The following is a 24,109-nucleotide window of genomic DNA, read 5'->3' as shown; positions in this document are numbered from 1 at the left end:
TCAAGAGCTGAACCTGCATCGGTCTGACTCCAGAGGCCAGCCTGCTCTTTGAAGTTAGCTCTTCCGCTTTTTTGAATTCAGAATGCCAGCTAATCTACCTCAACAGATGTGAGAGACATGATTGGGCATAAATCAGTAACGTTACATACTTCAACAACCAAAAAAAAAAAAAAAAAAAGACACAATCTATAAATAATCGTGAATAATGGTAATATTAACAGTGAACATTTGAGTCCTTAACTGTGTGTCAGATACTATTCTAAGATCTTTATTTACACTTATGACCTCATTCAATCCTCACAACCATTCGAAGAGGCAGACTCTTATTTACATTTTACAGAGGAAGCAACTTAGGTGTAGAGACATTAAGTAACTTGTACAAGGTCACACGGCTGAGTAGTAGAACTGGGATTCCAACCCAGGTAGTTTGGCTCCAGAGCTAATGGTCTTAACCACTGTGCTGAATTGCTTCTCAAGAGTTCTCTTGAGTAATATGAGTCCCTCATTAACTTTTACTGTACAATACTTCTGTTGGCAGGCTTTCATAATTTATAGATTTTAAAAATTCTTCATTTATCCATGTGTGTCAAATGACTTACGCAGCCTTTAATACTGGTAGTTGGGTGATTAGACAAGAAGGAAGAGACAGGATCACACAGCTTGGTTCAGCATCTTGCTCCATAACTTACTGTTACCTCTTCTCTCTGAGTCTCAGTTTCTGTATCTGTTGTGAGGATTGAATGGGTCAGTGTATATCAGATGCATAGCAGAGTACCTGACGCATCATGGGCTTTACATAAACGTTTAGATCCATTCCTCCGTTCCCTTAGAGTAGTGGAGGTAACTGTGACCGACCTGAAAAATAATACAAGAAAACTTGGAAAGTGAATGTAGTATGTGACACACGAGTGCATCCTTTATTCCTAGTGAATTGTTTGTTTTTATTGGATAATTATCAGACTTAGTTTAGTGGCCTGTAGAACATAAATGCCATATTATTGTTGTTTGTAAAGTATTGTTCTTTGTGAGTAAAGAGTGATTTCAGGTGTTTTGCATTTTAGGGTATACTGGGGATGGATATTTTTTCTTGAAAGGAGTATGGAATGTCAGAGCTAGAGGGAAAATTGGAAGTCGTATAGTCTAGGGGTTCAAAAACTGGAGAGGCTGCAAGGATGGTGTGGGGAACACATTTAACCTACATTCTCCAGTCTTGCCCTCAGAGATGCTGATTAAATAGTTTGGGGTGAAATCTGACAAATTTTTAATAGCATGTAGATGAGCAAGTCTGATGCAGCATGTGGCCATTTCTTTTATAGGTCAGGAAAGTAAGGCCCAGCTCACATAGTGGTAGAAAAAAGACGGTGCAAAATGTTAATTAACAATTACATCTTTTAAAATACATTTATTCGTGTATTAATTCAACAAGCCCTGCTGTGTAGGCAAAATGCGTGAGAACGAAATATTTCTTAATTGTACCCAGCCCCAAATTTCTAATGGGAGAGCTAAGATAAAAAATGCAAAGTGATGTTTTAGAAAAGCCCTTGCAAGGAGTCAGAAGCAAGAATTCAATTCCACCTTTGCCATCTATTAGTTCTTTCACCCTGAGCAATTCACTAAATCTTTTGTCACTTGGAGAAATGGAGATAATGCTAGCCTTCCCCACCTTGCAGGATAAGTAAAAATATGTGATACCTCTTGTTAAATGGTAAAGAGTTAGATAAAAGACATATAAAAAGTAGTTATGTATTCAGTATTTTATTTATTTATTTTTGGCTGTGTTGGGTCTTCGTTTTTGTGGGAGGGCTTTCTCTAGTTGTGGCAAGCGGGGGCCACTCTTCATCGCCGTGCGCGGGCCTCTCACTATCATGGCCTCTCTTGTTGTGGAGCACAGGCTCCAGAGGCGCAGGCTCAGTAGTGGTGGCTCACGGGCCTAGTTGCTCTGCAGCATGTGAGGTCTTCCCAGACCAGGGCTCGAACCTGTGTCCCCTGCATTGGCAGGCAGATTCTCAACCACTGCGCCACCAGGGAAGTCCCTGTATTCAATATTTTAATTAATATGCTAGGCTCTGGAGCTTACTGACATTGTGCCTGCCCTTACAGACTGCTAGAAGAGACAAACATAAATAAAGTATAAAGTGAAGAATACTATTTTAGAGATTACATACAAAGGACTCGGGAGCATGACTGAGGGGGTGCTTGGAGTGGGGAGGTTTGACCCCTTATCAGACACATCATTTACAAATATCTTCTCCAATTCGGTAGGCTGCCTTTTCATTTGTTGATGGTTTCCTTTGCTGTGCAAGAGCTTTTAAGTTTGAGTAGGTCCCATTTGTTTATTTTTGCTTTTGCTTCCCTTGCCTGAGGAGACATATCGAAAAATGTATTGCTAAGACCAATAACAAAGAGCATACTGGCTTATATTTTCTTCTAGGAGTTTTACGGTTTCAGGTTTTTGTATATGGTGTGAGAAGTAGTCCAGTTTGATTCTTTTGACACATATAAAGGGCATCTTGAGCATGAATGGCTTGATTAGATAGATGGATTATCTTTCCTACAGATAATTGTGGGTTTTTCTGTAGAAAGATTTGGAAAAAGAATGACTGGAAGTTATTATTGTTTCTTCCCTTTTGTCAGCCACTTTTATAATTGAACACTTAATATGCACCCTAATGATAACACCTCTTTCCTCTATCAGGCATTTAGCATGTTTTTTCTATTCTACATAGTGCTCTGTGTATGAGGCTTTTTCCTCTGTTAAGTTATATCCTAAGGATACATCTTCAGTAGTATTAACATATCAAAAGATAGGATTCTTATAGTGCCTCAGTATTTCTATTTCTTTATGAAAGGATGTGTTAATTTTCAGTCACACAAACAGTGTAAAAGCACACGAACAGTTAACAGTTCACCATGTTAGTAGCTTTAGTGCTATCTTTCTTTGTTATACTATCTTAGTAGTTTTCTTTAATTTCTGTTCTTCTGATTACTAGGAAAATACTTTTCTTTGTGTGTACTAGTGTTAACTACTGTGTAAATTTCAGTACTAATTTGTAAACTACCATCTTTTTTTATTACTTACTGTTCATATTTCTCAATTAAAACTACTAAGTAGTTTAAAATAAGTAAACGTAAGAAAGCGTGATTGTTATTTTTACAAATAAATGAGCCTTATAATCTTTCTCAGACTAAAATTAATTTACTGCTTTTAATGTTTGCATTTCACATGAATGTTTCATTAGTGTGCTCTTCAAGCTAATGGTCACCTCAGCAATATCCACTGTAGCTAATTTTGGTTCTTCCATGTTATACAAGAACTAATATCATGTTTTTAAAAAAGTCATGAAGTTTGTAGTGTTCTCATTAAATACTGCTCATCTTGATATTGAAATTAAATTACTTTTATCTTTAAAACAGTAATATTATATTAAGGCTTTTACTTTTGGACTAAATTTTTGAAATTAAAATTATAACAGCATACATGGTCACTCTTGGAAAACTTTATTTACCTTTAAGCTCACAGTGTCTAAATTTTCTTCAAATCTAATCTCCTCCATACTTATCTAAAGCAGTTATTGTACTCTTACTGTCATACATTATTAGGTTCTCTACTAACAAGATACAGCTTTATTCTAAGCACACACAATTTGAATAAATGATTTCTTTCCAAAGTGACCTAATAAAGCTATCATTGATTAAGACAGAAATGTATTTCTTCTGTTTCTCACACATTTTGAGCTCTCTGATTCTAAAAGTTTTCTGTTTCTTCCATCAGAATTTTGCAAGGGGGCCAAGTGAGGGAAGCATAAGATTTTGAAAACAGCCACATGCTAGCCAAGTGCATAAAAGTCAGGCATAGTGGACCTCCCCACTCCAAGTCGCCTGGAATACTAGCTTGTGCTGTGCCTAAAAATTTTAGCACACCTCTTCGACTTAATTAGCTGGCTCACTATAGTGGGCTGGAGGGGCTTGGCCACTTGCCTGCTGCTACTATTTTGTATCGTCGGTGATTGGCGTGTGTTATGTTGGCAGACTCGAGGGAGTTCGGAATTTTATTTGAAGTTGGATTTCACTAATTATATAAATTTGGCCTGGTTACATTTGAGGAGGGATTATTTCTAAACACTAATTTTTGTATCTTAAAAGTAATAAATGCATATAGCAAAGAAGATTCAAACCATACCCCTAGTCCTACCTCCCATAGATAAGCACTGTTAATGTTTTCTTGTGTAAACTTCCAGAAATTTCCTGTGCATATCAAACCTTATCTATATGAAAATATGTATCTAACCTATCCTTTAAAAAATAGCTGTTTAATACTGATGTGTACCCTGCTTTTTTGCCTTAATGTTTTGTAGGCACCTTTCTATGCCAGCACATAGCACTTCATTCTTTTTAACAACAACATTTAGGATGTTCTAATTTTTTTTTTCTACAGTGCTACAATGAAAATCCTTGTATGTAATGCATCTTTGTGTACTTCCTGTTGGCTAAATTCCTAGGGATAGAATTTCGGGATCAAAGCATAATGTTAAATTATTCTCCAAATTTTTATGCCAATTTAAATAACAAGAATTTATGAAAAGTACCTATTCCCCAGAATTTGAAAGAGTATTAAAGGAGAATGAAATTAAGCTTGAATAAAGCTCCCAGACGCATTACACATGCCTAAATTATGGTAAATACTCACATAAGTATTAGACCCTCTCATTTGACTTAACACGTGTAATTTTTTCTTATAATAGACCCCAAATGAAAGAAAATTGATCACCTTGGCAAAAGAGATTAGGGCAGTCCTAGAGGGGGAAATGCTGTTCTTCAGGAAGTGGTTTGGAATTGGTTGCAAAAATCAAATGAAATACTTTATGTCCTAATGGTTTTATATTTGTAAACTTTGAGAAACTATAAATATAGGCATTTATTTCCCTTTAGGTTTTAGCAAAGAATTTTCCTTTCATCCCTTGCAAATTAGGCCTTTTCTTAAATCTCTATGTCTCTTCCTCTACCTTCATAGCAAAATTATCCTCTGCAGACTTGGTCTGGATTCAAGGAATGTACCATCCAACACTCACAGTGCTGGCATGATCAGAATGGCTTTTTGTTGGCAGCTGGATTTTTGGTGTTTTAAAAGTTATGAAATATCTCAAACAGGTGGAAAACAAGGAGTAGCCTTGTGGATCATATGTTTTCTTGCCTGGTCATTTAGTTTTTCATATTTTGTTTTCCTGATGATTTTAATGAATGCCTATGTAATCTATTCCACAGATTTCAATGGGACAGATGTTACAAGATTTTGGAAAATTTCTTGGAATGTTTCTTCTCGTTTTGTTTTCTTTCACAATTGGACTGACACAACTGTATGATAAAGACTATACTCCAAAAGAACAGAAGGACTGTGTAGGCATCTTCTGTGAACAGCAAAGCAATGATACCTTCCATTCGTGAGTGTCTTTTAAATTTTTAGTAAATATATGCCTTTCTGTTGTGTTATGTATGAATTCATACCTACAGAAATAGAACTTCAGATTTTCTTTAAGAAATGCATTTTGAATAAGAATACTTATTTTTCATGAATCATTTGATAGTCATCTTTACACATAGAATCTTAAATAATTAGTGGCCTGAGTTATTACATTGTCTCCTTCACTACAGTCTATCTTAACAGAGGAACTCTTGCATTTTGTGCACTCTTAACATTTTGGGCAGGACAGTTCTTTGTGGGTCCTATACATGTATTGTGAGATGTTCCACATCTCTGCCCTTCAAGTATTAATTGTCAGTGGCAATTCTCAGTCATTGTTACAACCAAAGCACTCTCAGATTTCAACACTTCTTAGGAGGTCATTAGGGTTGAGATTGTTAAAGCTTCAAGAACATTTTTTTCTCTAATTTATTGTATTAGAAGGAATTGAACAACCAGTTGTGAGGCAGACAAAATACCTCCCCACATTCTTAGATAAAATAATGGAGAAGAAGTGTAGAATTACATGTTTGTTGTTATTCCTGTTATGTACCAACTATTCTTTAGTTTATTTAAGGAATAAGATTAAATGAGTAATAAATATTCATCTAACACCTTCAGTATGCCAGACCCTGTTCTAAGTGCTAAGTAAATGAATTATCAGTGAACAAAACTACACTCATGGAGTTTATTATTCTAGTGAGGTGATACAGGCAATAAAAATAGAAATAAAATATATAGTATATTACACAGTATTGATATAGTATATATCAGTATTACACAGGCCCTTGCCTGTAGCCCAAATAAAGCTTGGGCCAGGGAGGATTTTTGTGTGAGAGGGTGTAGCTTTAGTTAGGTAGGAGGTTAAGGAAGGCCTCACAAAAGATGACATCCAAGTAAAAATATAAAGCTGGTGAAGGATCAAGACATGAAAAGGTATCTAGAGGAGGAGCGTTGGCAGATAGGGGAATGGCAAATGCAAATGCCTTGAGATGGGAGTGTGGTTGGTATGGTCAAGGAAAAGCCAGGAGGTCAGCGAGCATGGTATGTAGTGAATCAGAGCGAGAGTTGTAGTAGATTAGGTCAGGAAGGTAATGGTGAATAAAGCAGATCAAGACGGTTGAGTAAGAGGACTTGGAGCTCACCTCCCCCCACAAACACATCAAAAATACATCTACATGTGGAATAATGCTCATTGAAAGCTAGCTGGAAATAAGCAGAAGGACTCCTGTACAACCAAGGCTGTAAGAAAGGTATACATGTAATCGGGTAGGATGAGAATAAAGTGATTGGTCAGGACCTATGCCCCGGGAAGGGATTCAAAGGAAAAGGGAGATTGCACAGGTGGATACTTGCCCTGGGGAGTTAGTGGGTCAAGCCACAGACTGGGTGTTCCAGTCTGGTTTCTACGCATAGGAGACAAGCCCCCTTAACTGGTAGGAGAACCCCTGGGAGAGATAGAAAGGCTGGAGATGCCTGGATGCCACTCATGACGGGTACAGGTGCTGGCTTGCCCCCTGCTAGGGCAGAGAGAGGTCTGCCCTAGTGGCTAGGGAAGAGAGAGGTCTGCCCTATGTAATGTGTTCCACAGATTTTTTTCTGACCGCAGTGGTATGAAACTAGAAATCAACTATAGAAAGGAAAATGGGAAAAGAACAAAGACGTGGAGACTAAATAACATGCTAGTGGCTGTCAAGTTTCCTGTGGCCACCTTGCTGCTCTCCCCAGCCCGAACTGAGAGAACACCCCAGCTCCACTCATTCCACATCACAGCATGGCACTGGACCTAGGGCATCCAGGACCTGGGAAAAGACTCGTCTTTGTGACATAGAGGCAACCAGTCCTGGAGCGTAGCCCAGGTGGTGCGGCAGCTGCCATTGTTGGAGCTTACTCCAGCGGCACCCCAGAAGCAGCCCAGAGTTTTGACAGCAGCACAGCTGCTGGGTTTCCTGTGACCACCTTGCTATGTGCCCAAGCCCAGGCTGAGTGGATGCTCTGGCCCCACTCACTTCACACCATAGCGCAGTGCTAGATCTGGGGTGGCCAATACCAGAGAAAAGACATGACCATGGGCTGCATCTGAGTGTAGCCAAGGACACCTACACAGGTAGTGCATTAGACCTCTATAAGTACATGAACCCCACTTGCTTCAGCACCCCCCTCCTTTGGGGCAAAGATCCTGGTGTGGGGAGAAGGAAAAACACACTCGAAAAGGAACAGAGCCAGAGTCTGTAACAAAAGACAAAGACGAGCACTGTATAATGATAAAGGAATCAACACAAAAGAGGATGTTACACTCATTAACATATATGCACCCAATACAGGAGCACCTGTATACATAAAGCAAATACTAACAGACATAAAGGGAGAAATTGACAGTAATACAATAATAGTAGGGGACTTTAACCTCTCAGTGGCATCAATGGAGAGATCATCCAAACAGAAAATCAGTAAGAAAACAGTGTTCCTAAATGACACCATAAACCAGTTGAACTTAATTGGTATTTACAGGACATTCCATCCCAGAACAGCAGAATACACATCTTATATGGAATGTTCTCCAGGATGGATCACATACTAGGCCACAGAACGAGCCTTAATAAATTTAAGAGAATAGAAATTATATGAAGCATTTTTTTTCTGACCGCAGTGGTATGAAACTAGAAATCAACTATAGAAAGGAAAATGGGAAAAGAACAAGCACATGGAGACTAAATAACATGCTACTAAAAAACAAATGGGTCAATGATAAAATCAAAGAGGAAATCAGAAAATAGCTCGAGACAAATGAAAATGGAAACACAACTTTCCAAAATTTGAGGGATGTAGCAAAAGCAGTTCTAAGAGGGAAGTTTATAGCAATACAGGCCTTCCTCAAGAAATAAGAAAAATTTCAAACAAATATCTTAACCTACCACTTAAAAGAATTAGAAAAAGAACAAACAAAGCCCCAAGTCAGCAGAAGGAAGGAAGGAAATAATAAAGATCAGAGTGGAAATAAATAAAATAGAGATAACAGAAAAGATCAATGAAACCAAGAACTGGTTTTTTGAAAAGATTAACAAAATTGATAAACCTTTAGCCAGGCTTACCAAGAAGAAAAAGCCAGCCTTTACCCAAATAAACAAAATAAGAAATGAAAGTGGAGAAATAACAACCAATACCACAGAGATAAAAAAAAATCATAAGAATACTTTGAACAGTTATATGCCAACAAATTGGACAACCAAAAAGAAATGGACAAATTTCTAGAAACATGGCCTGCCAAGACTGAATCAAGAAGAAACAGTCAATTTGAACATACTGATCACTAGAAGTGAAATTGGATTTGTTAAAAAAAACAGTAAACAAAAGTCCAGAATGGGATGGCTTCACAGGGGAATTCTACCAAATATATAAAGAATTAATACCTATCCTTCTCAAAGTATTCCAAAGAATTGAAGAGGATGGAACACTCCCAAATTCAGTCTATGAGGCCACCATTACCCTGATACCGAAACCAGACAAAGACAGTACAAAGCAAATTACAGGCTAATATTTTTGGTAAATATAGATGCAAAAATCCTCAATAAAATATTTGCAAACTGAATCTAAAAATGTGTAAAAAGGATCATACACTATGATCAAGTTGGATTTACTCCAGGATCACAAGGATGGTTCAACATATGCAAATCAATCAGTGTGATACACAACATTAACAAAAGGTAGGATAAAAATCACATGGTCATCTCAATAGTTGCAGAAAAAGTGTTTGACAAAATTCAGCATCCATTCATGATAAAAACTCATCAAAACGGGAATAGAGGGAACCTATCTCAACGTAATAAAGGCCATTTATGACAAACCCATAGCCAACATCACACTCAATGATGAGAAGCTGAAAGCTTTCCCATTAAATTCAGGAACAAGACAAGGATGGCCACTCTCACCACTTCTATTTAACAAAGTATTGGAAGTCCTAGCCACAGTGATCAGACAAGAAAAATAAATAAAACATATCCAAATTGGAAGGGAAGGTGTAAAACTCACTATTTGCAGATGACATATTTTATATAGAAAACCCTAACGTCTCCACCCAAAGCGCTATTGGAACTAATAAATGAATTCAACAAGGTTGCAGGATACAAGGTTAACATACAGAAATCTGTGCATGTTAGTTTCTATACACTAATAATGAAATAGAAAGAGAAAGTAAAAAACCAAAATCAATCCCATTTAAAATCACACCTAGCCATAAACTTAACCAAGGAGGTGAAAGACAGTACTCTGAAAATTATGAAACATTGATGTAGGAAATTTAAGATGATACAAAGAAATGAAAAGTTATCCCATGTTCTTGGATTGGAAGAATTAACATTGTTAAAATGGCCAAACTACCCAAAGCAATCTACAGATTTAATTCAGTCTCTATCAATACCCATAACATTTTTCACAGAGCTAGAACAAATAATCCTAATATTCATATGGAGCCAGAAAAGACCCTGAATTGCCAAAGCAATCTTGAGAAAAATGAACAAAGCTGGAGGTGTAAGCCTCACAGGCTTCAGACTATACTACAAAGCTACAGAAATCAAAACAGCATGATACTGGCACAAAAACAGATCAGTGGAACAGAATAGAGAGCCTAGAAATAAACCCATGCACCTTTGGTCAATTAATCTGTGACAAACAAGGCAAGAATATACAGTGGAGAAATAACACTCTCTTCAACAAGTGGTGCTAGAAACACTGGACAGCTACACTTAAAACAATGAGATTAGAATATTCCCTCAGACCATATACACAAATAAACTCAAAGTGGTTAAAAGACCTAAATGTAAGACACGACACAGTAAAACTCCTAGAAGAGAACATAGGCAGAACACTCTTTGACATACATCATAGCAATATTTTTTGTATCAGTCTCCTAAGGCAAAAGAAATAAAAGCAAAAATAAACAAATGGACCTAACTAAACTTAAAAGCTTTTGCACAACAAAGGAAACCATTGACAAAATGAAAAGACAACCTACAAAATATTTATAAGTTGTGTGACTGACAGAGGACTTACATCCAAAATATGTAAACAGCTCATACAACTCAATATCAAAAAATAAACACAATCAGAAAATAGGCAGAAGACCTGAATAGACATATTTCCAAAGAAGACATACAGATGACTAACAGGCACATGAAAAGGTGCCTAACATCACTAATTATTAGAGAAATGCAATCAAAGCAAAAATGAGATATTGCCTCACACCAGTCAGAATGGCCATCATCAAAAAGTCTACAAATTACAAATGTCAGAGAAGATGTGGAGAAAAGAGAAACCTTATACACTTTTGGTGGGAATGTAAATTGGTGCAGCCACTGTGGAAAACAGTATGGAGGTTCCTTAAAAAACTAAAAATAGAACTACTGTATGATCCAGCAATTCCACTCCTTGTTATATATCCAAAAAAAAATGAAAGCACTATTTTGAAAAATACATGCACCCCCAATGTTCATAGCACGACTATTTACAGTAGCCAAGATATGGAAGCAACCCAAGGGCCTGTCGACAGATGAATGAATTAAGAAGATGGGATATATATATTCCATCTTCTTAATCCATATAAATACACACACAATATTCAACCATAAAAAAGAATGAAATTCTGCCATTTGCAGCAACGTGCATGAACCTAGATAATATTATACTTAGTGAAATAAGTCAGAGAAAGACAAATACTGTATAATGTTACTTCTATGTAGAATCTAAAAAATAATACAAATGAATGTATATGCAGAACAGAAACAGACTCACAGATATAGAAAACAAACTTGTGGTTACCAAAGGGGAGAGGGAAGCAGGGATGGACAAATTATGGGTATGGGATTAATAGATACAAACCATTATGTATAAAATAGATAAGCAACAAGGATATATTATATAGCACAGGGAATTATAGCCATTATCTTGTAATAATTTATAATGGAGTATAATCTGCAAAAATACTGAATTACTATGCTGTACACCTGAAACTAACATAATATTGTAAATCAACTATACTTCAATTGAAAGAAAGAAATAAAGGGAGGGAAAAAAAGAAAGAAAGGTAATGGGATCATGTAGGACCTTGTTGGCCCTTGTATGGACTTTGGGCTGTTGGGCTTGAGAGCCATTTGAAGTTTTTGAGCAAAGAAGTGGCAAAATCTAATTAAGTATTACAGGATCATAAGCTGCTGTGTTGAGAAAAGACAGAGAAGTAGTAAGAGATTTAACAGAAATAATTTATCTTCCTTTTGAGTTTGTTTCTTAGTTTAAAGTAAGGCATATCTGTGATGTTGGGTCCAACCTCAGTTATTTTATAAAATATTACTCCTGGGCTATCTATGTATTCTTTATGTAATGTTGATATAAATGAATTCTTTATTTTCCCTGATTAACTTAAAATTTCTTTTAAACAGAAATGTATTTGTCTTTACAGGTTCATCGGCACTTGCTTTGCTTTGTTCTGGTATATTTTCTCCTTAGCACATGTGGCAATCTTTGTCACAAGGTTTAGCTACGGAGAAGAATTACAGTCCTTCGTCGGAGCTGTTATTGTTGGGACATACAATGTTGTGGTTGTGATTGTGCTTACCAAGCTGCTGGTAGCAATGCTTCATAAAAGTTTTCAGTTGATAGCAGTAAGTGTTCATTCTTTTAAAAATTTTATATTATCTTCAGGCCATACCAAATGTGTGTAGTAGATAAGGCAAAGATTTAAAAGAATTAAGAATGTGTCATTTAAAAATTAAATATAGATTTTTTAAAAATGTAAGTAATGTATATTAACTGCAAGTCTTGAACCAAATTTTTACCTACAAGGTGTGGAAACATTTGAACAATCTTAAACAAACTCTTCATACCAGCCCTACCATGTGTGTGTGCGCGTGTGCATGCCTATTCATATCCTGTGTTGTTTTTTCACTTGCCTCTTATAGAATCATGAAGACAAAGAATGGAAGTTTGCTCGAGCAAAGTTGTGGCTTAGCTACTTTGATGACAAATGTACATTACCCCCACCTTTCAACATCATTCCTTCACCAAAGACTATCTGCTATATGATTAGTAGCCTCAGTAAATGGATTTGCTCTCATACATCAAAAGGCAAGGTTAAACGGCAGAACAGCTTAAAGGTAAGAAGTTAGATGGTTGAACTGCAACATGATAATTTTAATAATTACTAATCTCAGATGTTTCTAAAGCAGAAATATGCAGGTTCCTAAGGGCTAAGACTTGTGTTGTTTTGTACAGGGCATTCTCTGTACTAATTTGTTGTGGTTATAAAGCAAGTAGCAAAACAGCTTAAAAAAAAAGAAGGGCTAAGACTTGTCTTTTTTTTTTTTCACTCCTGTATCCCTAATGCATAGCATAGTATCTAACATAAAGTAAGGATTCAATACACATTTATTGAAAATGGGAGAGAGCTGTGATTTTTTTCATGAATTCTCATCTCACAGTTTTAAAACAAGGAAAATATTCAGAATACCTAGGCTGTCAGCATAAGAGTGACTCAGAGTCAATGCATATTTTTCTGGTTCTGCTTGAAAGTTGCTCAATACGTGAATAATTCAATACATGTTGCTATAAGCCAGGAATTGGTAGACTTTTTCTGTAAATAACCAGATAATAAATATTTTAGACTTTGTGGGCTGTGAAAAAATTGTAGATTTTATGTGGGTAGTAATATAACGAGAGAAAACAAATTTCCACAAAATTTTTATTGATGAAATTAAACATATGAGAATAATTGAGTAATACTTTTTTAATAATACAGCTCTGTTAATGAATGGAATTCCATTTTGGGGGTGGAATACCATTTTGTTTATTTGGAGTTCAAAGTTAGTAGTCCCCATCATCAAATTGATTATAAAATGTTCATCTGTAAAAGCCATTCTTAGCTCATAGGCCATCAGAAACAGGAAGTGGGTCATATTTGGCCTGTGAGTCATAGTTTGCTAATCCCTACTATAAACTAAAGATCTTAAATCAAGGTAAGTATACAGGTAAATGAATAAAATAAATATTCATGGCATGTTTCAAATGTGTTGAATATTATTTTGTAACATGTAGTGGCAAAAATATAGTCTAATAAAGCATTACAAGATATGTGTTTCTATCTGTAAATTTTTTTAAAAATCCACCTCATTTAAATATTTTTATGCATATTGTTAGTATCATATTTTTTGTTTTGAAGGAATGGAGAAATTTGAAGCAAAAGAGAGATGAAAACTACCAAAAAGTGATGTGCTGTTTAGTACATCGTTACTTGACTTCCATGAGACAAAAGATGCAAAGTACAGATCAGGCAACTGTGGAAAATCTAAATGAACTGCGCCAAGATCTGTCAAAATTCCGAAATGAAATAAGGGATTTACTTGGCTTTCGGACTTCTAAATATGCTATGTTTTATCCAAGAAATTAGCCATTTTCTAAATCACGTAGAGAATAATTTTCAATAATAAATCTGAAAGACTGCATTTGTATAACTTTCAATTAAATTAGTAAGATATATATTGAAATAAAGAATTATATAAAAGCCATTCTTTAAAATATTTATAGCATAAATGTATGTTATGTAAAATATGTATATATGATTAGTTTTTTTAAAACCCTCTGTTCATGGCTTTTTGCAGTAATAAAACAGATTAAGTAGATAGATTTTGTTAGCATGCTGCTTAGTTTTCTTATTTAAACGGTGCTTAAATTTTTTTTCTCTTTCTGCTTAAGAAGGGCAGCATTAGAATTGTAGTGACTATTGCCAGAAGGTTTTGTAAAAATGAAGATCAGCAAATGTGGACTGATCTCCTTCCATAGGGTACACTTGAGATATAGAAGTCTTGTTTTTTAAAATCTTTGTTTTAGGAGTTTACATATATAGTTCAGTATTTATTGTTTAGGAGTATAGGTTTACCTAAAACAGTAGTCTGTTTTTTCTTTTTTCTTTTGTTATAATCTTAAACAACAAAGATAAAGCCCTAATGAATGTTTGAATCTATTTGTGTCTATAAATTTAAATTCACCTCAGTGTTTGTTACTGTAATATATTTACTTTTACATGGTTGTAATCACTTTATATTTTTAATTTTGCTTTTTTCACTTAATAGTATTTTATATATACATTTCCATGTATTGATAGAGTCCACGTATTTAAATTTTTATAGAATTATATAGTTTTTGAAAAATATAGTTAGACTTTTCATTTTGTAGCTATAGAGTATTTGATTATGTTTATAAGTTTGCACAGCTGCTTCTCTAAGATTAGGTATTTATTGGCTTTTAATTTTTTATTATCATAAAAGTGATATAATTTTTTTCAAGCTGGAGTGAATGTTCCTAGTTATAAAGCTAACCCAAAATAAAGATTTAGAAGGTATTTCTTTGTCATGTATGGTCACAGCCTGTTTTGTTTGTGTAAACATTGGAAGACCCTTTAATGCAAGGATTTGTTTTATTTTTGGACTAAGGTTCTTGATCTTATATCCGAAAGTATTTTCCACAGGATTTAACATAGTTCTATAAATGAGACTTCATGCTTATTTGTAGCTCATTCTTGATGCTTAGGGTGAAAAACATTGACTTTTTAAATTGGAGAATAAAGTATATATTTAAATTTTTTTCCTGTGCTCATGTAGGGATATAGTTAACATTTTTTCATAGGCTATTCCTTATTTATTCTTGCAGCATTTCCAGTTAAGAGGTTATTATGTATATAATTAGCTTCTTAACTGAATGTCAGATGGTCTTAAGGCCACAGGGTGCAGGTAGCCCTTGGTCTATAAGTACCACCAATCCAGGGATCATTGTTGAAATATGTTAGTGTTGTGTTTCATCTTGCTTTTTACTTTTTATTTTTTAATTTCCAAATTGTAAGTGTTCCCTTTTTTGGGCAAATTCTTATAAAAATGTTTATTGTAAAGTTATATATTTTGTCTATTATGGGATTATGCACTTCCCAATTGGGATTTTACATCAGGGTTTTTAGTCATTCTAAAAAATATCTAATTATTAAATCAAAATATTTATAGAGTGCCTACTGTATGCATGAGTTACGAGGTATATTTTGAATGACAGCATATTGTAAGAAAAAAGGTAAATAAAACTTGATATTAGATTATAAATTGACAGTTTGTTCATTGTATATTATATACTTTTATACTTTTTATTGAGATATAATTCACATATCATAAAATTCACTCTTTTAAAGTATACAGTTCACTGTTGTTGTTTTTTTAAATTATGGCAACAAAGGTCTAAAATGCTAAGCATCAACATCAAACCCATTTGTACTTCTTCCTGCCTCTGGTGGCAATGATATTTGACTCTTTTAGCTATTTCTTCTTATATTTGTAAATACCATGTTTTTAAATAATATGTTTATACAAAGACCTGTATGTGAGTGTTTATAGCAGCTTTATTCATGATACCAAATTGAAAACAACCAAATGCCCGTGAACTGGTGAATGGGTAAGTAAATCATAGATCCATACAATGGAAATCTACTCAGTGATAAAAAGGAATCGTATCAGAGTTCAGTCAGAGAAGCAGAACTACTAGGATATTGGCAGGCACATATGTTTGTGTGTACAGTGATTTGTTTACAGGGATTTGACATTACACAATTGTTGGAGTTGGTTAAGCAGTCTCCAAGGCTGTTGTTTTTGCATCTAATACTGGAGCTTGAAGTTCACCAGGTTGGCTGTTCGCAGAGGAAAATAGGTGTCAGGGGGAAGAAATGTGGATAAGTTGGAACCCATGAGGATGGTCTGAGACCCTTGTCACTTGTCACTGTCTCCAACCTTGATGATGTGGGAATCCTGTGGGAGAAGTTACCCTTTGCCACGTTGCTAAACACACTTGGCCCAGAATTAGAGAAACTGAAGGACAAGCCAAGGAAAGGTGGAATGATTAGAGTCCTGGCTGCTGCCCTTCACCAGCAGGTTGAGGCAGCAGATAAGTTTCAACATGTATAAACTATGAAAATGCCTGCAAAAAAACCCCAAATGGCTGCTGCTCAATTTCTGCCCTCCAAATTTCACACTGAAAAGTGTCTTGTGCCCACCCTACCTAGAAGCATACACGGGAGAGAATTCTGGGAATCATAATTCAGCCTACCCAAGTTGACACAAGAACAAACTAGTGAAATATATGCAGGAACACAGATGAATCTTAAAAGTACTATGCCAAGTGAGGACACTCATCACAAAAGGCTACACACTGTGTGATTCCATTAATATGACATCCTAGAAAAGACAAAACTATAGAAACCAAAATCAGATCATTGGTTACCAGGATCTGGTGGGAAGAGAAGACTGATTGCACAACTCATCAAACTATACATTTAAAAGGATGAATTTTAATGTATGGAAATTATGCTTCAGTAAACCTGACAAAACTACATAATGCTACAACATACTAAAATAAAGAACTAAGAACACTGGAGTAGCAATTCTCATATCAGACAAAATAGACTTTAAAATAAAGACTATTACAAGAGACAAAGAAGGACACTTCATTATCATCAAGGGATCAATCCAAGAAGAAGATATAACAATTGTAAATATTTATGCACCCAACATAGGAGCACCTCAATACTTAAGGCAAATGCTAACAGCCATAAAAGGGGAAATCGACAGTAACAAAATCATAGTAGGGGACTTTAACACCCCACTTTCACGAATGGACAGATCATCCAACATGAAAATAAATAAGGAAACACAAGCTTTAAATGACACACTAAACAAGATGGACTTAATTGATATTTATAGGACATTCCATTCAAAAACAACAGAATACACTTTCTTCTCAAGTGCTCACGGAACATTCTCCAGGATAGATCATATCTTGGGTCACAAATCAAGCCTTGGTAAATTTAAAAAAATTGAAATCGTATCAAGTATCTTTTCTGACCACAATGCTATGAGACTAGATTTCAATTACAGGGAAAAAAACTGTAAGAAATACAAACACATGGAGGCTAAACAATACCCTACTAAATAACCAACAGATCGCTGAAGAAATCAAAGAGGAAATCAAAAAATACCTAGAAACAAATGACAATGAAAACACAATGACCCAAAACCTATGGGATGCAGCAAAAGCAGTTCTAAGAGGTAAGTTTAAAGCAATACAGTCCTACCTCAGGAAACATCTCAAATAAACAACCTAATCTTACACCTAAAGCAATTAGAGAAAGAAGAACAAGAAACACCCAAAGTTAGCAGAAGGAAAGAAATCATAAAGATCAGATCAGAAATAAATGAAAAAGAAATGAAGGGAATGATAGCTAAGATCAATAAAACTAAAAGCTGGTTCTTTGAGAAGATAAACAAAACTGATAAACCACTAGCCAGACTGATCAAGAAAAGAAGGGAGACGACTCAAATCAACAATTCAAAATGAAAAAGAAGTAACAACTGACACTGCAGAAATGCAAAGGATCATGAGAGATTACTACAAGCAACTCTATGTCAATAAAATGGACAACCTGGAAGAAATGGACAAACTGTTAGAAAAGCACAACCTCTGAGACTGAACCAGGAACAAACAAAATATAAACAGACCAACCACAAGCACTGAAATTGAAACTGTGATTAAAAATCTTCCAACAAACAAAAGCCCAGGACCAGAAGGCTTCACAGTCGAATTCTATCCAACATTTAGAGAAGAGCTAACACCTATCCTTCTCAAACTCTTCCAAAAGATAGCAGAGGGAGGAACACTCCCAAACTCATTCTATGAGGCCATCATCACCCTGATACCAAAACCAGACAAAGATGTCAAAGAAAGAAAACTACACACCAATATCACTGATGAACATAGATGCAAAAATCCTCAACAGAATACTAGCAAACAGACTCCAACAGCACATTAAAAGGATCATACACCACGATCAAGTGGCGTTTATCCCAGGAATGCAAGGATTCTTCAATATATGCAAATCAATCAATGTGATACACCATATTAACCAACTGAAGGATAAAAAACATACGATAATCTCAGTAGATGCAGAAAAAGCTTTTGACAAAATTCAACACCCATTTATGATAAAAACTCTCCAGAAAGTAGGCACAGAGGGAACTCACCTCAACATAATAAAGGCCATAGATGACAAACCCACAGCCAACATCATTCTCAATGGTGAAAAACCGAAACCATTTCCTCTAAAATCAAGAACAAGGTTGCCCACTCACCATTATTATTCAACATAGTTTTGGAAGTTTTAGCCACAGCAATCAGAGAAGAAAAAGAAATAAAAGGAATCCAAATCAGAGAAGAAGAAGTAAAGCTGTCATTGTTTGCAGAAGACATGATGCTATACATAGAGACTCCTAAAGATGCTACCAGAAAACTACTAGAGCTAATCAGTTAGGTAAAGTAGCAGGATACAAAATTAATGGACAGAAATTTCTTGCATTCCTATACACTAATGATGAAAAGTCTGAAAGAGAAATTAAGGAAGCACTCCCATTTACCACTGCAACAAAAATAATAAAATACCTAGGAATAAACTTACCTTAGGAGACAAAAGACCTGTATGCAGAAAACTGTAAGACACTGATGAAAGAAATTAATGATGATACAAACAGATGGGAAGATAATACCATGTTCTTGGATTGGAAGAATCAACATTGTGAAAATGACCATACTACCCAAAGCAATCTACAGAATCAATGCAATCCCTATCAAACTACCAATGGCATTTTTCAGAGAACTAGAACAAAAAATTTCACAATTTGTATGGAAACACAAAAGACACAATAGCCAAAGCAATGCTGAGAAAGAAAAACAGAGCTGGAGGAATCAGGCTCCATGACTTCAGACTATACTACAAAGCTACAGTAATCAAGACAGTATGGTACTGGCACAAAAACAGAAATATAGATCAATGGAACAGGATAGAAATCCCAGAGATAAACCCATGCACATGTGGTCACCTTGTCTTTGATAAAGGAGGCAAGAATATACAATGGAGAAAAGACAGCCTCTTCAATAAGTGGTGCTGGGAAAACTGGACTGCTACATGTAAAAGAATGAAATTAGAACACTTCCTGACACCATACACAAAAATAAACTCAAAATGGATTAAAGACCTATTTGTAGGGCCAGACACTATAAAACTCTTAGAGGAAAACATAGGAAGAACACTCTATGACATAAATCACAGCAAGATCTGTTTTGATCCACCTCTTAGAGTAATGGAACTAAAAGCAAAAATAGGGCTTCCCTGGTGGTGCAGTGGTTGAGAGTCTGCCTGCCGATGCAGGGAACACAGGTTCGTGCCCCAGTCTGGGAAGATCCCACATGCCACGGAGCGGCTAGGCCCATGATCCATGGTCGCTGAGCCTGCGCGTCCGGAGCCTGTGCTCTGCAACGGGAGAGGCCACAACAGTGAGAGGCCCGTGTACCGCAAAAATAAAATTTTTTAAAAAATTAAAAATTAAAAAAAAATTAAACAAATGGGACCTAATGAAACTTAAAAGCTTTTGCACAGCAAGGGAAACCATAAACAAGATGAAAAGACAACCCTCAGAATGGAAGAAAATAGTTGCAAATGAATCAACGGACAAAGGATTAATCTCCAAAATTTACAAGCAGCTCATGAAGCTCAATATCAAAAAAAACAACCCAATCCAAAAATGGGCAGAAGACGTAAATAGACATTTCTCCAAAGGAGATATACAGATTGCCACCAAACACATGAAAGAATGCTCAACATCACTAATCATTAGAGAAATGCAAATCAAAACTACAATGAGCTATCACCTCACACCAGTCAGAATGGCCATCATCAAAAATTCTACAAACAATAAATGCTGGAGAGGGTGTGGAGGAAACGGAACCCTCTTGCATTGTTGGTGGGAATATAAACTGATACAGCCACTATGGAGAACAGTATGGACCTTCCTTAAAAAACTAAAAATAGAACTACCATATGACCCAGCAATCCCACAATGTTCATAGCAGCTCTATTTACAATAGCGAGGACATGGAAGCAACCTAAGTGTCCATCAACAGATGAATGGGTAAAGAAGATGTGGCACATATATACAATAGAATATTACTCGGCCATAAAAAGAAATGAAATTGAGTTATTTGTAGTGGATGGACCTAGAGTCTGTCATACAGAGTGAAGTAGAAAGAGAAAAACAAATACCATATGCTAACACATGTATATGGGATTGAAGAAAAAAAGTGGTTCTGATGAACCTAAGGGCAGGACAGGAATAAAGTTGGAGACATAGAGAATGGACTTGAGGAAATGAGGAGGGGGAAGGGTAAGCTGGGAGAAGTGAGAGAGTAGCATTGTCATATATACACTACCAAATGTAAAATAGATAGCTACTGAGAAGCAGTTGCATCGCATGGGGAGATCAGCTTGGTGCTTTGTGACACCTAGAGGGGTGGGATAGGGAGGGTGGGAGGGAGACACAAGAGGGAGGGGATATGGGGATATATGTATATATATAGCTGATTCACTTTGTTATACAGCAGAAACTAACAACACTGTAAAGCAATTATACTCCAATAAAGATGTTAAAAAAAAGATGTGGTATATATATATATATATATATATACCACCTGTGTGTGTGTGTGTATATATATATACATATATATACACATATATATATATATATACACATATATTGGAATATTACTCAGCCATAAAAAAGAATGAAATACTGCCATTTGCAGCAGCATCATGGATGGACCTAGAGAATGTTATTCTTAGTGAAATAAGTCAGAGAAAGACAAACACTATATGATATCATTTATATGTGGAATCTAGAAAAAAAAATATCTATATACAAAACTCATAGACATAGAAAACAAACTTATGGTTACCAAAGGGGAGATGGATGAGGGAGGGACAAGTTAGGAGTATGGGATTAACAGATAAAGACTACTATGCATAAAATAAGCAACAAGGATTTACTGTATAGCACAAGGAATTATATTCAATATCTCATAATAATCTATAATGGAATATAATTTTAAAAATACTGAATCACTATGTTGTACACCTGAGGCTAACACAATATTGTAAATCAACAATACCTCGATGAAAAGAAAGAACAAACTAAGAAAATAACAGTGGAATTTTATGATTTATTACCACTCCGGAAGAAAACAGTGCTTGAATATGCAAGTCTACCGGTAGCCCATTAGTAACATAACACAGTCACTTAAAGTGTGGTAGTAAATGCCAGGGTGAAGAATTTTGTATTTTTCAAAATTTATGTTAGCAATTCTAGATTCTTTGCTATTTCATATAAATTTTGGAATCTGCCCATCAATTTCTACCAAAAAAACCTTGTGGTGATTTTGACTGGAATTGCATTGATATTGAAATTTTTCTTTTCCTCAGAAAATACATTTATAAAATAACAAATAGGCAGAGGTTATAGGCTGTAGGGAGTCTAATTATTCAAAATTACACTAAGAAAATATTAATAGTACCAGGGGCAATGGCTGCTGCACTAAGAAAATATTAATAGTACCAGGGGCAATGGCTGCTGTGGATTTCTCATGTGTAAGTAAATTTGTCAGCTTTCTGGCATCACTGCCCTGTGGGTAGATATGTTGTGTTTCTTGAAGAGGTATTTAGAAGAATTGCCAATGATGGTGTTTTTCTTCATTTGGTCATTTCACACTACTTTTTTCTTTCCCTACTCCCCCTGCCTCCAGTTTGAAGTACGTGCTTCAAATATGGAACTCAAAAGTAGGAAAAATTTTATGTGTTAGTTACATGGTTTAAAATAACCATCTTTAAGAGACATGGTTTCTGATGTAAATTAAATTACAGTAGTACAAGAGGCAAAGCAGCATGGTTGGGTAGGAGGTAAATGTATGTTTCAAAAAAAGAACTGTTTCAGCCACATAATGACAGGTTTCTTCATCCTGCTACCAGCAATCTAGACGTTTCTCTCTGTCTCTCTCCATTAGTAAGACTATTTGATCAATCCTTTCAGTTTTAGAGAAAATTATTCTAAGATAGTAAAACTATCAGGTGCCATTTGAAAAGGGTTTTGAGGAAGAAAATGTACTAGCCACCTCATTAACTCATTCAGAAATTAAATTAATTTGGGAGATGATTCAACTCCATATTTAAAACTCATTTCCCCCGTTTTATATTTCAGTAGAAATAGCAAGCACATTGCTTGTTTTAACACAGAGGGCTTTTTCTTTTTCTTTTTTTAAGGTACAAACCTAAACTAAGCATAGGAAGGGGCAGTTCTTTTATTCTCTGTATCCTCAGCTTAAGTATGTTGTTGATATTAAATGACACAAATTTGTTAAATGAAAATTTAGCCATTATCTATTTGTATAAATAACCTGGAAATTATATCCAGTCAGATACCCTTCTAACAGTTGCAATCTCTAAGTCTTATTCCATCAAATTGGATTGGAAGAAAACTTAGATCACCTACTTCAACCTTCTTATTTTATAGGAAAGAAAACTGACATTTTAAGTAATTTGTCCAGGTGGTACAATGACTGACTTGAGATCTTGAGCTCAATTTATTATTTGTGTTGGGAAAGATAGACCCAAACACTTTGGTTGTTTGAATGAATTTCTCACTGTAGTTTCATCTTGGTCAGAGAACAGAACTTAAGATGTCCAGTCCCTATTTTCTAAATGACTAGTTTACTAAAGCCTTTAAGTTTATGACCAAGGTCAGAAGCAGAGACCAGTGAGATGAGCAAGAGACAGAGGGAAAGGATGCACAGTGGGGTAGTAAACATAAATAAAAAAATCAAGAGTCAGTCTTAGAAAATAAACAAGCCAGGCCATGGAGGGACCAAGGGTTTAGAATGGAGAAAGTGGTTAATTTTATTTCTGTGCTACTTTATATCTTGATCAGTTTGGTTATTCAAGAATTTGGAAACAGTTGAAGACCTATACAGGATCTCAGAAAGAATCCAATTCAACTGCATCATTTTATAGATAAGGAAACTAAGGTTTCCCAATGCTGCACTGTGAAGGAGAATCCAAGTGTTTCTCCTCATCCAGGAGGCTCTTCATTGTATTATGTTACTATTAATATAAATTTCTTGTTCGTGGGATAAATCAATCAGCTTTATAAAGTCATACGTTAAGCTTGTAATTTTTCTTTATAGGTTTCTATACTTAAAAAAACTCACTGTTTAAAGCAGAAGCTAACACACCATTATAAAGCAATTATACTCCAATACAGATGTTAAAAAAAACCCTCACTTTAAATCTAACTTAATGTTGGTATCAGAATGCCACAGGGACATCCTTCAAGCAAAAGATCCTGTTTCAAATTTATATCTAATTAAATTTTAGCCTTTTAAAACCTAATTGTTGACTTAGGGAAGAAGCAGATTACAAAAACAAAGTCAGAATTTTACAGAATAACTTTAAAATCCCTCAGAAAAACTTCTATGTATGTCCCTGAGCTGCCCCATCTGAATCCCTAATTCTGTACATCCATGTACACCCCCATAGTTTCTATGTTAAAAAGAGGCTGTTAAAACTTAGGAGAAGATGGCGGAAGAGTAAGACGCGGGGATCACTCTTCCTCCTCACAGATACATCAGAAATACATCTACACGTGGAACTTCTCCTATAGAACACCCACCGAACGCTGGCAGAAGACCTCAGACCTCAGACCT

At 35.5% G+C, this 24,109-nt stretch overlaps 1 protein-coding gene across 7 annotated transcripts in view; it reads left to right on the top strand.

Moving 5' to 3' along the window:
* TRPC1 (transient receptor potential cation channel subfamily C member 1) overlaps positions 1-15,675 on the top strand; it is a 67,165-nt gene extending 51,490 nt beyond the window's left edge. For all 7 annotated transcript variants that reach the window (XM_059063801.2, XM_059063800.2, XM_067033621.1 and 4 more), the window contains 4 exons: positions 5,263-5,438; positions 11,910-12,111; positions 12,409-12,603; positions 13,665-15,675. In XM_059063801.2, coding sequence (XP_058919784.1) covers positions 5,263-5,438; positions 11,910-12,111; positions 12,409-12,603; positions 13,665-13,892 — 801 coding nt within the window. In that variant the 3' untranslated portion in view covers positions 13,893-15,675. The remainder of the gene's footprint in view (positions 1-5,262; positions 5,439-11,909; positions 12,112-12,408; positions 12,604-13,664) is intronic.
* Positions 15,676-24,109: the final 8,434 nt, after the last annotated feature.

This window comes from Kogia breviceps, chromosome 5, assembly GCF_026419965.1.
Source record: "Kogia breviceps isolate mKogBre1 chromosome 5, mKogBre1 haplotype 1, whole genome shotgun sequence".
Classification (NCBI taxonomy): domain Eukaryota; kingdom Metazoa; phylum Chordata; class Mammalia; order Artiodactyla; family Physeteridae; genus Kogia; species Kogia breviceps.
Note: the sequence above shows the minus strand (reverse complement) of the source record. Positions and strands in the feature narration are given on the sequence as shown.